This window comes from Tiliqua scincoides, chromosome 3 (genome assembly GCF_035046505.1).
Source record: "Tiliqua scincoides isolate rTilSci1 chromosome 3, rTilSci1.hap2, whole genome shotgun sequence".
In the NCBI taxonomy this organism is placed as follows: domain Eukaryota; kingdom Metazoa; phylum Chordata; class Lepidosauria; order Squamata; family Scincidae; genus Tiliqua; species Tiliqua scincoides.
In genome coordinates this window covers 134318827-134335296 of record NC_089823.1, presented here as the reverse complement: position 1 = coordinate 134335296, position 16470 = coordinate 134318827, and the positions used below count along the sequence as shown (strand labels likewise).

At 42.1% G+C, this 16470-nt stretch overlaps 1 protein-coding gene across 3 annotated transcripts in view; it reads right to left on the bottom strand.

Annotated features, from left to right (window-relative positions):
- VCL (vinculin) overlaps window positions 1-13468 on the bottom strand; it is a 98543-nt gene extending 85075 nt beyond the window's left edge. For 2 of the 3 annotated variants that reach the window (XM_066622653.1, XM_066622654.1), the window contains exon 1: window positions 13044-13466. In XM_066622653.1, coding sequence (XP_066478750.1) covers window positions 13044-13211 — 168 coding nt within the window. In that variant the 5' untranslated portion in view covers window positions 13212-13466. Of the gene's footprint in view, window positions 1-13043 lie in introns of all 3 variants that reach the window. The other variant, XM_066622655.1, reaches the window with a different exon arrangement.
- Between the last annotated feature and the right edge of the window lie 3002 nt (window positions 13469-16470).

Below are 16470 nucleotides of genomic sequence, written 5' to 3'. Positions count from 1 at the left end.
ACTTCCAGCTATGACATCACTTCCGGTGGATCCCAGTGCTAAAAAGTTTGAGAACCACTGCATTATAGAACTGTTCAGATAAAGCCATATAGCAAAGGATTCAAAGAAGGCTTTACAATGGAGTACAGTATCCTTTTTGGCTTCTCAATACCCAGTTCCATTTAGAGTAAATCCTTTAAGATTTCAACCACTGAAGAGCAATTCCTGTACCAAATAATTATTTCATCAAGTGTCAGCAAAAGCTTTAGCCCCATGCTAGGGCTGATTTCTCAAAATGCAGACTATACAAAAGAAAATTCAATTAGAAATTGCAGATAGGCAGAAGAAACAGCTGGTAACCCCCCAAACACCTAGCATATTCCTATAATTTAAAGCTTCTAGTTCCCACATGCATTTTATTGTTGAATGATGGGATTTATTTATTTTTGCTACACCAAGTACACTTTGAGATTTGAGAATACTTGAGAATACTACCCAACCTAACCACATAGCCATTGCAAATCACCTGCCAAATGCATGCTCCTGTGTGCAGGGAGAAGAGAGGATCAAACTACCAATATGATTAGACTGAAAAAAGAATGTGGGAAAAGCAGTGAGGGGAATGTGATAAAGTACTTCAGAATGGAAAGCAACAATTTGCAAATAAGAAGGCTTCAAGAGTGAAAGTAGAGTTGGAGGTATTGTAGGGATGCTATCAAGAGAACACTGAGGAGGGGTTTGCCACGTCCAAGTATCAGCTTTACTGCTTGAATAATACACAATGACAAATGGGGTTTGGACCATAGAGACGAGGAACCAGTGCAACTTATTTTTCTGCTTTATGATCCTGCCATGAAATTCTGGGCTATGTTATTGTTTATTAATTTCTGCAGCAGCATGCATGCACATGGCACTTTGGAATAGAAAACAAGCCCTTATCTTGAGGGACTCAGTTTAAATTAGACACAAGGCAGACAACAGAAGAATGATGACGAGCAGTACCAGGATAAGTAAGGAAGTATATGCACTAGAATAAGAATTTGGACTAGTGCCAAAAGTTCTGTGTTATGCTCTATTTTTTTCTTAGCTCTACAGTTTCATATAGGGGGGCAGATTCAGACCAAAGTGCAGTATTGTAATCCCTAAGGTGGATAATACAAATGGAACCCCTTAATTTACCCAGGGCACAAACCTCTGGGATGTTCACCTGTGTGAGTCTTATTGAAATAAATGGAAGTACAGAAGCTCAGGTGAATTGTTTGCCATCGGTTAGATCTGCCTGCCTGCTGTTCTGCTGCTTTAGAGGACCATCTCACCTTTCCTCATGGTAAAATTACTTATTTTCCTAGACATGCTCTGAAGGAACAACTTCTCTTTGGTTAAATAAAGGACAGGCAGTGACGTAGCTAAGGGGGTGCAAGGGGTAGCAGTTGCACCAGGCAACAACCTTTAGGGGGACAACAAGCTGAACATGACACTAGTGGCCAAAATTGTGACAATTTTGTTATGTACAAATACCATTATGTTATATATCATTAGAAAGGTAATTTAATGCAGAACACAATGAAACAAACCGCCTTGGAACATCTGTATTCTATCAAAAGTTATAACCAATTAACCAGAAAATGAAAACAAAACTGCCTTTTGGAACAAAAAGTGAACTTCTGTCCCTCTTCACCCCAGCCCAATGTCTCTAACCAATATTTTATTTACTTAATTAAATTTTGTCAAAATACAAAATTAAAGATTGTCATGGGGGGGCAACAAAATCTTCTTTGACCCCAGGTAGCAGATAGATGCCTTGGCTATGCCACTGACAGGAGGGAGGCGGCAAAGCAAGTGGGTGGCAAGTTGATGGGGGGGAAGAGGCAGGTTTTGGCACTGGGCTACACAATTATTAGCTACGGCACTGGGGACAGGCCAACAGAGAAGCAAAAAGATTGCTAAAAATCAATGCAAGGTGGAAATCATATTAGTATATTCAGGCTATATTTTCCTTCAGCACAAGCAGCATCACAACATTAAATCCTCAACACGCACATACACCACTTGTAAAACAAAACACTTGGAGTAGGTGAAGAAGGGTGAAGAAGAAACTGCAATTTTTTAAAAACTAAAAAAAACTATTTTAAATTTCAAGTTTAAATTAAGCTTCATAAACACAATTTTAAAAAATTAATTAAATTAAAAAAAATTTTAAAAACACAATTTTAAGAAAGCAAAAAAATCTATTTTATGAAGAAGCTGACAAGATTTTCAAAAACAATGCACTACACCTCCAAATGTTAGCACTCCTCATTTGGGTGCCAGTCAACAATTATCTGAATCATGTGCGATATGATTATTGATGACATTTTATGGTTGTTGGTTCCATGCTTTTACATTTAAAGAAACTAGTAAAACATCTGGTAAACTAATAGTTAGATTGACTAATCATATTTTGAACTTAAGAAAAAAAAGACTGCAGTGCCCTCATGGTTCCTGACCCAAGCCTTGAGGCAGTAGTAGCCGATTTATCTGGTCATTCCCACACAGCCACCAAGCCCTCGCTTGCCAAATGTTGGGGAATAACAACACTGAGTAGTGGTTATTAGTTGAGTATCTGGTTCTTTAATGTTGAAATTCTATGTGGTCCCTTTAATGGTCTTTTTAAAGGGTGTGTCCCCTTGCTGATTCCTCCTTATGTATATATAGCTTCTTGTTTGCTGACTTTAGTAGAACAGGAGAGTGTATTTTAATCTCTGTTTTAAGGATTGTTTTATCATACTTGCATGCATCCAGGGGCAGCTTTTTAGGGCTCCTGGTCTTCTAGTTTTAAGAACCTTGATGTGAGAAATGTTTGTATAACTCTGCATCAGATTGTAAGTAAACTGCCTTTGTTCTTAACTTTTGGATCTGAGTTTTTGTGCCTTGGCTTGCAAGCAGCCTGGGTAGAAGATTTTAAGAGTTTTTGCCTGAACCAATACCAAAGCCTCACTTTGAGCAAGGTCCTGAGGGAGTAGCGACACTCCCTTCCAGGTTCTCAACCCCTGAATTTGGCAACCCTCTGCTAACCTAGAGTACTGAGAGTAAAGTTAGAATTGAACATAGAGCCAATGCAGCTCCTCAGTCAAAATTGCGTTTTGGACTCTTTGGTAGCAATGTTTCCAGTTGTTCAGCAATACGATTCAGCTGTGATTTTAGCTCAGAGTTTCGGCTTGAACACTCCAAGGAACTTGCCCTTCTACACAAGCTACACACAAGTTGGGGCTGCTTAGCTCCTTCCCCTTTCAGGTGGCCATCTGGGAGGGAATTTCAAACCAAACTGCCCTTCCCACCTTTTTAAAAAAAAAACTGAAATGGTTTTGGCGGGAAACCCATAGTTTGAATTCTACCTAGCTTCACACAAACAGAAAAGGAAATGGCTGTGATGGGTATCCCCATTCAATCAATTAGCAGATTTTTTTTTTAAAGTTAGCTATGCTTAACATGTTTATAAAAACATGGATGGCAGGCACCACCTTAAGAAGTACTGTATTCCCTCTTATGAGTGAGAGAAAACAAGGACTAGGGAGGGGTGGTAACTTAGTGGACAAGCATCTGTTTTGTATCCAGAAGTCACAGGTTCAATTTTTGTCATTGTCTGATAGGGCAGCAGAAAAATTCCCTTCTGAAACTCTGGAGAGTTGCGTGAGTTGAGTACCAACAACGAGCTAGATGGACCAATCATATGTCCTAGTACCAGGTTGCTTCCTATATATGTTTTCTAAAACTTACAATACCTCAACTTTCATTCCCTTGACAGAACATAACTATACGGGTGTGGTAGGGTTCAGGGAGATAAGCAAAAATCACTACTGCCTACTGCCCCTTGCCAAATGCAAGTGTTCTCTGTTTTGTACATTTAGGATAGAACCAAAAGATAATGCTTTTTGGGGGGGGGAACCATTTTCTCATATGCAAATGTCTTCAATTTGATTCAAAAATCAAATCTTAGTGTAACAAACATTTGTGGTCACCAAGACTCTACTCTTTTCCAAAGGGGTTGCAGTTCCCAAAAGGGATTAAAAGTAAGGTGAGGGCAATTCTCTGCTCTTCCTCTCCCAGTATGAACCCATGGGGGTGAGAATCATTCCTGAAATTATGATGTGCTTCCAGAGTACAACATGAAAAAAAGTTTGAATCTCCATGGTAGGCACCAAATTGCTGAGGAATCTGCGGCAAAGCCCCACACTGGAGACCCCTTCCACCCTCTATTGGTACCAAGGGATTAGGGGATGCCTAGCCCCATGGATCCTCTGAAGGATATGAGCTCATCCTGCCCTCTCCTGATGAACCCTCCTCTCTTGGATTGAGTAATGGGGCAGGGATCATCCTAACAGTTGAGCTGGCCTGCAGAGGTGCCCAACGAGTTTTTGAAACCCAGTACAACCATCCCACTTTCCAGCTCTCAAGTGGAGAAGGTGACTATGACTTGTTTATTTGTTATGTGCAATGCTCTGAGCACCCCCACAAGCACAGCTGCAGGGATAATCCCCATTTCCTTTCAGAGCTACTGTTCAAATTAGATTTCTGAGGGGAACACTGATTACTTGTAAATTAAATTTATTAAAGCAAAATATGGCAGTGATACAGCAATGACTAACTTCTGAATGACTGGAAAATATTTAATACTAGAACAAAAGACATCCACAAGAGACTTTATGTACACAGACACTGACAGTTGTGAAGTATGTACTGTGTATACACTATATTACAAGCACAGAATAAGTGTCAGTTATCCACATTTTCTTAAAAATTTCCAATACATCCTAGAATTATTTTTACAATTTAAGTTTGGCAGATAAAAGGTGTTTCAACAACCGACACCTCCCATTCTTCCACTAACTGAAGATGCATCTTAATAGAACTTTGAGACAGACCAAGATAAAATCTGGTCAGCAATAATAAGGATTCAAATTGTTGCAAGTAGTTTATTAATGAGTTTTTATCCCACACTTCCACTCAGAAGCACACCCAAGGCAACTAACAGGATAAAAGCAATAAAATCAAATAGCCAAAATTTAACCTAGTTAAGGCAGGGACAGCCTTTTAGTTCACATTTAGAACAGAGGGCAGCATGTTCTGTCTGAGGGACAAAATGCAACTAACCTTATAAGCCAGAGAGCACTGTCCAAATCCATGACTCCCTAACAGCATAATCCTCTACTTGGAAGTCGCACTATGGTTATAGCACTTAAGTCATAAATAAGGGTACACAGGATCACGGCCTAATATAAATTGATTTATCACAAAGGATGACAAATTTGTAGACACCAAGGTTATTGTTTTCACTATCACAATAACCAATATCCAAGGTTATTGTTTTCACTAACTCATACTTGAGAGGATTCAAGTCCTCCCCCAACTTTTCTTCCTGCACTCTGTCACCCTATGCAGTTTTCTCCTACTTTTTTGGTTCCAAGTGAGCCAGACTAAGGAGAAAATGCCTGCAGCAGTGCAGTGCAAGCAATGGAAAACAGAGGCAGGGAGAGTTCAGATTCCCTCACCCACACATTTTTTAAGATTAAATCCCATCCCTTGATGCATAAAAATTAACCAATATGGCTGCTGTCAAATCTAGTTTTGCCCTCATCTGTCAAGAGAAGATGTGGTGACATAGGAAATGAGAGATTACTGCCTCTGATAGAGGAGGCAAAAGAGCAATATTTGTATTATGACAGGGAGTGTAGTGCTACAGCTCCAAAATGCCTTTGTCCATAATTTTAAGACTATTTCCTCTTTCCCACTCAGGAACAGACCTCTGTTTTCCACATCTTCCTGAGACTGCATTATCTCAGCTGTTGCATGGAGACAATTGTGGTAAGTGATTAAGTTTTCTTCTATTTGTATATGGTCAAGGACTTGCTCTGGGCAACCCTCATATACTAGAACCCTCTCCTTTTATAAACTAAATTAAGAAGCTGCACTCAGCAGCAGAGGCCTGAACATTTCCTGAAAGCGGCAGTTCATTCAAAGATCAAGAGGCTGTTTCTCCTTTCAAACCAGAAGTACTGAATACTAAACGAAACTGGAGCTGTCTAATACTTAACAATTAAACAAGGCTGCCACTAAGTAGTTTAGAGGTTGGTCATCATGCATCCCAGAGCAGAATATTCTTTTACTAACTCTGGGATACAAAGATCAAATTTCAACATGAATTCTATGACAGTCTGTCATACCCAGTAAGGTCAACTCTGCCTGGCAATCGCCAATTTCAAATAAGTTAACAGTGGCATTATGTTTTTGGTGTTCAGACGAATTGTGTAATGGCCAGTTCATCCCAGGCATGCACAGGCAACAAAGCACTTTTGTGCGTCCTCAGGAAAAGAGGCAATATTACTTTCCATCAGCATCTTCATGAAGCAAAGCTTTAGTGGGGCTCCTACCGGCAATGGGAACCCTGATTGCTTTGAATCCCATCAAATATGCAAACTGACAAAAAGTGTTATTAAATAGAAGAAAACTTGTACAACTCATTATAATGTCTCCCCAAGGGAACCATTCTCAGTTCCATTTCATGGCTGTATGATATTTACTCCACAGCCATTCTCAACTTTTTTGGGGACTGCAGCCCTTTAGGCGCTCTTATCAGGTTCTAGGACCCCCTCTGTCAAACAAGGATACAACACAAACAGAAAAATATAAAATCATTTATTAAAGAACACCAAGAAAATTTGAATGTTCTGACATAATGGGCTCCCCAGACAGCCTTATGGCTCCTGTGGAGAATGGCTGCACTGAAGTATTGTACAATTTGTACATCTTACAAAATATGCCGTTGGAATCAATGCAAGTATTCCACAAAATACAAGTATTCATAGAAGATTAAGGTAATAAGCACATACAGAATGTTCTCAAACCTCTAAAATTAATATTCAAATTAAAGTAATCCAATTAAATCCAATTGACTACATCAATTACATCAATCAAATCAATCAAATCCAATTGACTACTTTTAAATTAAATCCAATTAATTACATCAGAGCAAATGCTAAATATTAACCAGAAAATAATGATTTTGTCAAATATAACTCATTTGTTGTCTTGTTTGGTTGTCTGGATGCTCATTTGTCTTGTTTGGTTGTCTGGATGCTCTCAGCAGTTTTCAATAATCAATTGCTGTATCCTTCTGGGCAGCCTTGCTGGGATGGGGTCACAGTGTTATGGGCCTGCAAAGTAAGTTGCACAAAGTGGTGCTGGAAGATTACTATTCAATCCCTTGGTCTATGGCAGCAATTGGTCCACAGGTAGGCCGTGGGAGTTTGGGGAAGGATCATTTTCAAGTAGGGCCATTGGGAGATGTGAGCCCCTCACCAGACACATGATGTGCCTTGTCAGTTGTCAAAAAACTGATAGTGTGCCTTTGCAATTGTAGTGCCTTGTCAGTGTGCCATGACATTTAAAAAAAAAAATGTTGAAGATCACTGGTCTATGGGATTCCTCAAGGTTCCATTTTGTATTCCATTCTTTTCAACCTCTACATGAAACAGGGAGAGGGGGGGCAGAGCCATACTGAGACACCCCTGCACCCAGAGCAGTGATGACATCATGGGACATTGTGATGTCACTTCCAAGTTCTCCCCAGAGGAGGAAGCACTGGTGGCTTCACATCCCGATATCTTCACCTGTGGAGGCTCTCCTTTGAACAGGTGTCCCCTTGAAGGGGGGGAGCCTTCACACAAGAAGGAATGGGGGCACAAAGCTACAAGCACTTCCTCATCAGGGTAAACACAGAAGTGACTGCTTTGTGCTACTTACAGTTTTTCCTGAGGAGGAAGCATTCACTGTGGCAGCTTTGTGCCCTCATTCCTTCTCCTGTGGAGGCTCTTCCATGAAAGGGGCACCACTGAGCAGATTGAACAGGGGTTTGAAGCTGCAGCAGTGAGCACCCCCTCCTCTGGAAGAACCATAAGCAGCACAAAGCAGTCATGTAGCCCCCCCCCCCCCGCACAGTAACACCCTCGTTACACCTCTGGGTAGGCCATCCAGGGGTTTGGACTATGGTGTAATCAGTGTTGAAATCCAGTTCTAATTCTCAATTCCATGGAGGTTGCAGAGGCTCTGAAGACTTACTTGAGTGCAGTGAGGGGCTAACAAACTGTGACTTAATCCAGATAAGAGAGAGATGTTACAATTATAGAAGGGCCAATTTGGACTGGAGAGTACTCTACAACCTGTTTTTGAAGGGATATAATTCCCTTTGAAAGACCAGGTTCACTCATGGATAGTGACAATCCCCCTGGATAGTCAGGGGGTGGCTATGATGATTATCATCATGGCATAGCTCCTGCTTCTGCACCAACTACACCCCTTTCTACTGAAAGCATATCTGGCAAGCTACACACATCACATTGAGGTTAGACCACCACAATGTTCTCTCTATCAAACCATTGTTAAAAAGTGCTCAGGCGCTTCAACTGATACAGAATGTCTCAGCAAGGATGTTTGTTTCCATCTACAGTTGGGAGAATGCAATTCCCATCTTGTATCATCTAGTGTCATCTACACTAGCTTCTGTTAGAGCAGTTGTTCCCAAACTGGTGGGTCATGACCCACCAGCCAGGGGAGCACTTGACCTTGCTTCTTTAAGGGATGGGGAGCTGCTTTCCTCCCTCCTCCAAACATACTTACAGTGCTCTCAAGTGCCTTGAAGGAGCTTGGGGAGCACTGTGTTAGACTTGTACCAGGAGGACCTGGGTTTAAATGCCTGCTCTGCTATGAAGCTTACTGAGGAGCCTTGCACCAGTCACTAACTTCCAGCCTAACCCACCTTACAGAATGGTTGTGAGCAACAAAAAAGGAGAAGCCATGTATAGTGACCTGAGTAACCTAAAGGAAGGATGGTACCTAACTGTGTAAAATAAACACACATTCATTTCTAGACTCAGTTAAAAGTACTGTCATTACTTCCAAACCCCTTAACAATTTGGGACCAGAATACTTGAAGGACCACTTCTTCCCACATGGATCTGCCCAATCTCTTTGGCTATAATCAGCAATCCTGCTTTGCATTTTTGCATTCTGAAGTGCAGTTGGTGGGAACATGACACAGAGCCTTGAGTCACAGCACCCATTTTATGAAACTCCCTGTCTCTGAATGCTCATCTAGACCGTGCTCTGAATTTTTGGCATCTGGTCAATCCTTTGATTTTGTATCAGCAAGTGTTATATGCACTTTTTTCCTTTGATAAGTTGGTCTTTGTCTCCTGTTGTTCCCTGTATTCTGGATTTTTAAAAATGTGCTGTTGTATTTTTTAATTATTTTGCATTTTTTAATGGTTTGTCTTACATTAATCACTGTGCACTGCCTTGAGGGGCCCTTTGGAGTCCAAAAGAAGGATTATAAATCTCTAAATATCAGTGAAATAAATATGTTTTAAGAGAGGCAACCCAGTCCAATCCCCCCAACAATACAAGCAGTGGTGTGTTCAGGTTTGTTCACACCACCCTAACAATGCAAGCAAGTTATTCAGATCAGATGATTAACAGCCAAAGAACTCAGCTATACACAGCCAGTGCACAGAGCCCTTGTGGAAGTTTTAGATCTGAGAAACAGCAAGGGAATAGATACTTTTTTAAAAGCCCACAAAAACAATACAGGTACTATTCATATCATATTAAAACTTCTTGGTCCTTGATTTAAATTAAAGAAGAAGCTTTATTTTCTATATCAGACTGGGGGACACACAAGAGAAATCTGATCAAAAGGGAACTGCAGTAAGAGAAAGATTAGCACTGATTTCTAAACATCAGCTACATGGAGCTGTGGTTCAGTACCTGAACACACCACTGTAAAACACAACCTCAGCATCCTGTTGAAAATAAACATGGCAGGCAATAGTACAGACCAGCCCTATTCAAGCTGAAAATTTTACTGGCTCAAGTAAGTGCATTTTTTCTACACCAACAATTAAGCAATACTATGCAAGGTAAAGGCAAACTGAAAGAATCAGTTTCAACAATTTTCCTATTCAGTAAAAAAGTTACTGATATATCATGTCAAAAAAAATACAGCAATTATAGAACTCCAGAGAAAAAGGAAACCACCAACTTTGCTGCGTAACTGACACTCAGCTACAATGTATAATGTAACAGGTTAGGATGCACCAAGATTGTAAGCAACTGTTGCATTTGGAGCTATTGAACCATCGAATTAGCAGCATGCAAGCAATCAATCATACTGGAGAGGATTAAACTTTGCATTGAGTTCCTGCAAAGAAAGAGAGATTAAACTGTCAAACTACTATTTTGAACCACCACCAATCCCCCCCCCCCAAACAAAACCACTCCAACACTGTTCAACTCCTCTCCTTGTATCAGACCTCCTTGGAATGTTGTTGACAGGGTGCAAGTTCATTGTGATAGTGTACACATTCACTGGTAATACACACATAGCATTACTGGGCTGTAGTTGGGAATGTGTTTTAAAGATGGAGCTCTGAATTATCCCAGTGTCCTAAAGAATGCAGTATTGAGAACATGTGCATCAAACATTTACATGAGAGAGGAAGCACAACTGTGAGAACATTCTGAATGTGCAACTAATAAACCTCCCTAAATAATAATAAATGACCCAGAAACATCCAAATACAGTCCTTAGCTGCAGAGACAGGAGACCTGGAGCATACAGGTGCACTACACCACCTACAACCCTCCCGTAAAGCATTCAAGAAAATTGTTAATGAATGTTAAAGAAAAAAATTCTTTGGGATTCTATGATATTCTCTACAGCTGCCTTCACTTGTAACCTTCCTCTATCCTCTCAGAGATGGCTTGAAGGAAAAGCTGGAAAGACAGGTCCCTAAGAAGGAAGCCTCAAGAACAGTAGCTCAGAAAAACTTGCTAAAATAAACAATGCAGCTCCACAGTACTGTCTATCATTAATCACCCCCCAGTGAAAATAAGGACAGAGAAGAGAAAATTTTCAGTAGAAGAAGGAAGGGAATGCAAAGTTGGGCAAAACAACTAGGAGGGGGTGCTGTACCCAATTCTGAGGTATCCCCACTGCACAGTAGAGTTGAGCCAACACAGGAAAATATGTCATTTAGTCCCACACTAGAAATCTTCAGTTTGCTGCTATGGTGATGTGACTATATGTACAATGAATTGTTAATATGACCTGCCATTTCAAGCATGCTCAACAGCATTTGTTAGGGAATCATGTGGACCTGGAAGAAAAGGAACTTTATCAAGAGAAAGATGTGGCAGAGAATGGCCTAAGAGGAAAAAAAAAGTAACAGGTACTAGTCTTGTCCAGAAGGATAAAGGAGAGAAGTGTATAAGGCAAGAGGAGATGCAAAGATCAGGACACAGAAATGCAAAAACCAGAAGGCAGGGTTTGGTTTGGCAACTGGCCAATAACTTGAGGGGATGACTAGAAAGCAATTTTCACAAAGTTGGAGGAAAATGTAGACATGGTGAAGAAAAAAAGGAGTGAGAGAGAACAGATGAGGCAGTACTAAAGGATGCCCCTTCTTTTAAAATGCTTAAGCCACACAGAGAATATTTCTTCATGCCAGTGTGCCCTCCACCAGCACAGACATTTTCCCAATCCATATTGCCCCCTTCAGAAGTTTAACCAGACAATACAAAACAATGCTTTTTGATATCACCAAAAAGATGTGTCATCTTTTGGGAAACCTTTCTTCACATACAGCAAACAGAACATCAAAAGTGTTCCTGCTTGATCTGATACAGCTGACTACACTGAGAATTGTTAGAGGGGGAGTGGGGAGGGGAAATGGCAGGACAAAGCAGAAAGGATGACTTCCTACCATGCAAGTTTCAGGACAGAACAGTAAGACTTATCAGGAAGTCAAATAATGGCACAGAAATGGGCTTGCTTAAGGAAAATGGGAGAAGACATGTAGCTTTTTCTACACCTCTTCCTAGAGAACTGAAAGCATTAGGAGTTCAGAAGGAAGAAACAGGAAGAGACCTGTGCAACACAAAAGACTACAACCATCGCACTAGCACTGCAGTTAGACTACACAAACCTGACATTACTTAGACCCACCCTGTCATCAGCCACAGTCCTGATCGCTCTTAATAAGTAAGTTTCACTGATCTGATCTTAATTCTGAGTAGTCAGTGGAGTTTCACAAACAAAATGCAGCTTTTCCTAAAAAGAAACAAAAGAACTTTTCAAGGGTGATGATAGTCATCTTTTCTGAAAGGGGCAGATTCCAAGGACAAAGGTGAAGGTTTGTCAAGCGACTGGAGGAGGAAAAGAAACTTGTCGGGAAGTTGTGGTGGGAATTGTTCTCCCTGCCTTTGTTGCCTGAGCAGGAGGGGGAAGGAGGAGAACTTAACTGAGGAAATTATGGACAGCCCATCCCACGTCAATACGGGGCAGTCCCCACTCAATGGGGCAAGGCATGGAGAAGATCAAGGGGTTTAATGTGACCCTCACGGCATCTACAGTTTGTTGGCTGCGGAAACTTTTTTCTTTTTAAATTATTTTGCCATCTTCCAAACATTTTTTTTTTTTTAATTAAACAAACCAAGGCTTAAGGCGGGGCTGACTGAAGTTTGTCGGGACAAACAGACAAGCTCTCTAAGCAATGCACGTATCTCTGCCAGGAATTCCAGAACCCGAGACACTCAGCAGTAAGTCCCAGTATAGTCACTGAAGCTTAAGTTCAGGGAAGTGTGGATAGGATTGCAGCCTTACAGCCCAATCCTAGGCACGTCTACTCAGAAGTAAGCCCCGTTATGCTCAATAGGGCTTACTTCCAGGAAAGTGTGGGCAGGCTTGCAACCTTACAGCCCAACCCTAGGCACGTCTACTCAGACGTAAACCCCGTTATGCTCAATGGGGCTTACTTCCAGGAAAGTGTGGACAGAACTGCAACCATACAGCCCAATCCCAGACGTGTCTACTCAGAAGTAAGCCCCGTTATGCTCAATAGGGCTTACTTCCAGGAAAGTGCAGACAGGACTGCAACCTTACAGCCTAGGCGCGTCTACTCAGAAGTAAGCCCCGCTATGCTCAGTGGGGCTTGCTCGCAAGAAAGTGTGGCTAGGCTTGCAGCCCGACTCACCCGGACCAGGTTGCTGACGGCGGCTTGCACAGCAGCTACAGGGGCAGTGAGGTCCGGGATGGCCTTGCCGTCCACCTCTCCCTCCTCGTGCATGATGACCAGGTGGGAGATCTGCTGCGCCACCGGCTCCAGGATACTTTCAATCGTTTTGGTGTGGAAGACAGGCATGGTTGCAGGCGGCCACTCGGCTCCGCGGGGCAGAAAGGCAAAGAAGAACTTCCACGAGCGCAAAGGGGCGAGAAGCGCTGCAAACAACGTCCAGGACTGTAAATGCTCAATGCAAAGCAAGAGCCCCCCCAAAAATAAAACCACCGCTGCCGGGACTCGAACGCGCGGCCAGCCGGACTCCCTCCCGGCAGCCCTGCCTACTCCTTACAGACTGACACCCCTCTGCAGCCAGGCGGCGGCTTTCAGCTGGCGCAGCCTAACTCTTCCCCGGCCCTTCCCGCATACCATCTGTAGCCTTGGCCAGGCGCAGCCCTTCCCGCCCTTGCTACTCCTCAGCCAATCGCGAAGCGCGAGCCCTCGTTCTCATTGGCGGAGCGCCTGCGTCCATCTGCATTCCAACTCCCCCTCCTTTTTTTCCCTTTCCCTTCTCTCACTCCAGCCGAATGGAGTTTGGTTGCTCCGTCACTGGTTTTCCCAGAGTTGGGGGTGACGTCAGACATTCTGGTGTCCATATAAGGAGATTATTAAAGCCAGAGCGTTTGGGACAAGAGGGTGGGAGAGGATTCCAGGGCGGTGGAGGCAGCGAGCGCAGTCCCATCACCAAATAATTGCGTCCCTGCGTGTGGTGGTGAAAGCCTTGCCAAATTTCAGGCCAATCCTACCCGCACTTTCCTGGGAGTAAGCCTCATTGACTATCATGGGACTTACATCTGAGTAGATGTGCATAGGACTGGGCTCTTCAACCCTACCCACACTTTCTTGGGAGTAAACCTCATTGACTCTAATGGAACTTATTTCTGAGTAGACATGCATAGGATTGGGCTGTTTGGGTTCAGAAGATTGGAGTTTATAGACTGATCCTGCACTTATTCACTTGGGAAGAGGTGGCTCTGCTGCATTCAGTGGGACTTCCTCCTTTTAAAAATATATATCTCACAAGCGATACACAAGTATATATATATCACAAGGGATTGCAAACCTCTGTGTGTATGTATACACACATTATATATATACATATATACACACATTACACAGACACACACACAGAGGCTTGCAATCCCTTGTAATCATAAGCCCCAATGAACATGAGACGGCAACAGATGGGACTGCAGTGGCAGGTAAATTGCTCACCTGTGTAATTTCATACACGCTTCTGTGTGCTTACTGTGTAATTCAGCCAACCTGCTTGTAAAGTTAACTGTCCCTTTGATAATAGTTGCTCTCTGCCTTACAGCCCAATCCTATCCACACTTTCCTGGGAGTAAGCCCCAATGACTCTAATAGGACTTACTTCTGAGTAGACATGCATAGGATTGGGCTGTTAGTGAGCTGATGTATATGGTAAATATACTTATGGGTAATGGTATACGTGTGAAGTTTGTATATGGATCATGTACTTTGCCAGGGGTGCCATCCCATCTTGTACTTCTGAGAACCTGAGGCATCTGGTGAGCTGCTGTAAAATACAGGAAGCTGGACTAGAAGGCCCCTGGGCCTGATCCAGCAGGGTTGTTCTTATGTTCTTAATCTGTGTGGGATTAGAGAGTTTGCACTGTAACAGTCTTCCCAGGTGCAAGTAGTCATGTACTTCAATCAGTTTTCTCTAGAAATGAGGTGTGGCCTTGCCTCTTTTCTGAGGATGGGTGTAGTGGCAAATCAAATGTTGCTCACTGGATGGGTTTAGATGTCCATTTTTCAAGGCAGAGATTACCTTTTCTGTGTCTTCCTTAAAGTATGCTTTCAGTCTTGTGCAGGGGTGGGCAAACTTTCAATTTTAGGGATCCTGAACCTTTAACATCGTATGGAAGAGGGAATTTGAGCAGGTGCAGCTTGTCATCTCACAGATGACAAGCTGTGCCTGCTGAAATTCTCTCTCCTACACAATTGTTAAAGGTCCAGTATCCCTAAGGTTTAAAGTTTGCCCACCCCTGGTCTTGTGCATTGATAGTAAACTGTAGTTTTTCCTGATCACACCTGCCAAGCTACTCTATCTCTTGAGAAGGAATAGTATCAGCATCAATACACTGAGTGCTGTGTATCTTGCTGACTATTTACAAACCACATGTACCATGATAGGAAGGGTGGGGCTCAACAACCACTTCCTCTTCTGACGTAGGCCTTTGAAGAAATGACTTGCAATAATATTTATGTGAGGCTGGCAAGAGCTATTTCTTAATAGCAATAACGTTTCTATAACTGACCTCCTATAATATATTCATATCAAGAAATTGTAGACAGCAGAACTTACTTTGTGTTATGGACCAGCAGTTCTCATAAGCTCAGTTTCTATTATATTTTTCAGTACCCAGAATTAGTCCAGAAATATGGATGGGAGCAATGAAAAATGTTCTAATATGTATAGCATTCTGTATATACTGAAACATAATTCCCTACCAGCTTGTCTCCACAACCTGCAAATGAAGGAACTCAGCTTCCCCACAAGGTTCAGCCCGTAATCTTTTTAGAAATTAAGCACTGTGCCAGCAGAATTACACAATGCATTAGGGCTGAACGATGGTATGGTTATGGTGTGATTGCAGCCTGCAGGGCCCCAAGTGTATCAGTTCACACCTTGGCCCCACCTAAGATCCTGATTTGGGTCAGAGCCTCACAATTGGTATTTGGCATGAGAAGAAAGCTCTAACAGGTGCCACTGTTAAGTGGACTACATTGAAAGCATTGTCTGTTTCATACAACAAGCTTAAACTTGCTCCTAATATAAATGTTAAATGTGTATTGCATAGGATGTGCATTTAATTTTCTTCCAAACTCTCTTTTGCATTAGCAGTATTCTTACAAGACACAAAAGCACAAGAAAGCCTTGCTAATATACTTTCCCTGGGTTTAAGTCCATAAAAATGTACACCAGACGGTCTGCCCACATATCCATATAAGTAATTTGTAGTGCATCAGTCTGAAAGAAAGAAAGCTCTTTTCCACTTTACAGCAACTTCCCTGCCTGGAAGCAATTCTGCCTCACCAAAAATGAGTAGGCAAGCAGTGGTTTATGAGCTTGTTTTAGTAGCGTGTATAAAAATGCCCTCCAAGCAGGACATTTGTAATAACTTAATAACTTTCAACCCAGAGACTCACTGCTTTACAAAGTTGCTGTAAAGAATGATCTGAAGGGGGGAAAATTACAATTCTAGCATTTTCCCTGTAAATATGAAGAAACACAGGGGCTAGACACTACTGTCCAGGTAGGCTTGGGCAAATGTTTAAACATTTGACACAAAATAAGTAAACAAAAGTGTGTGTT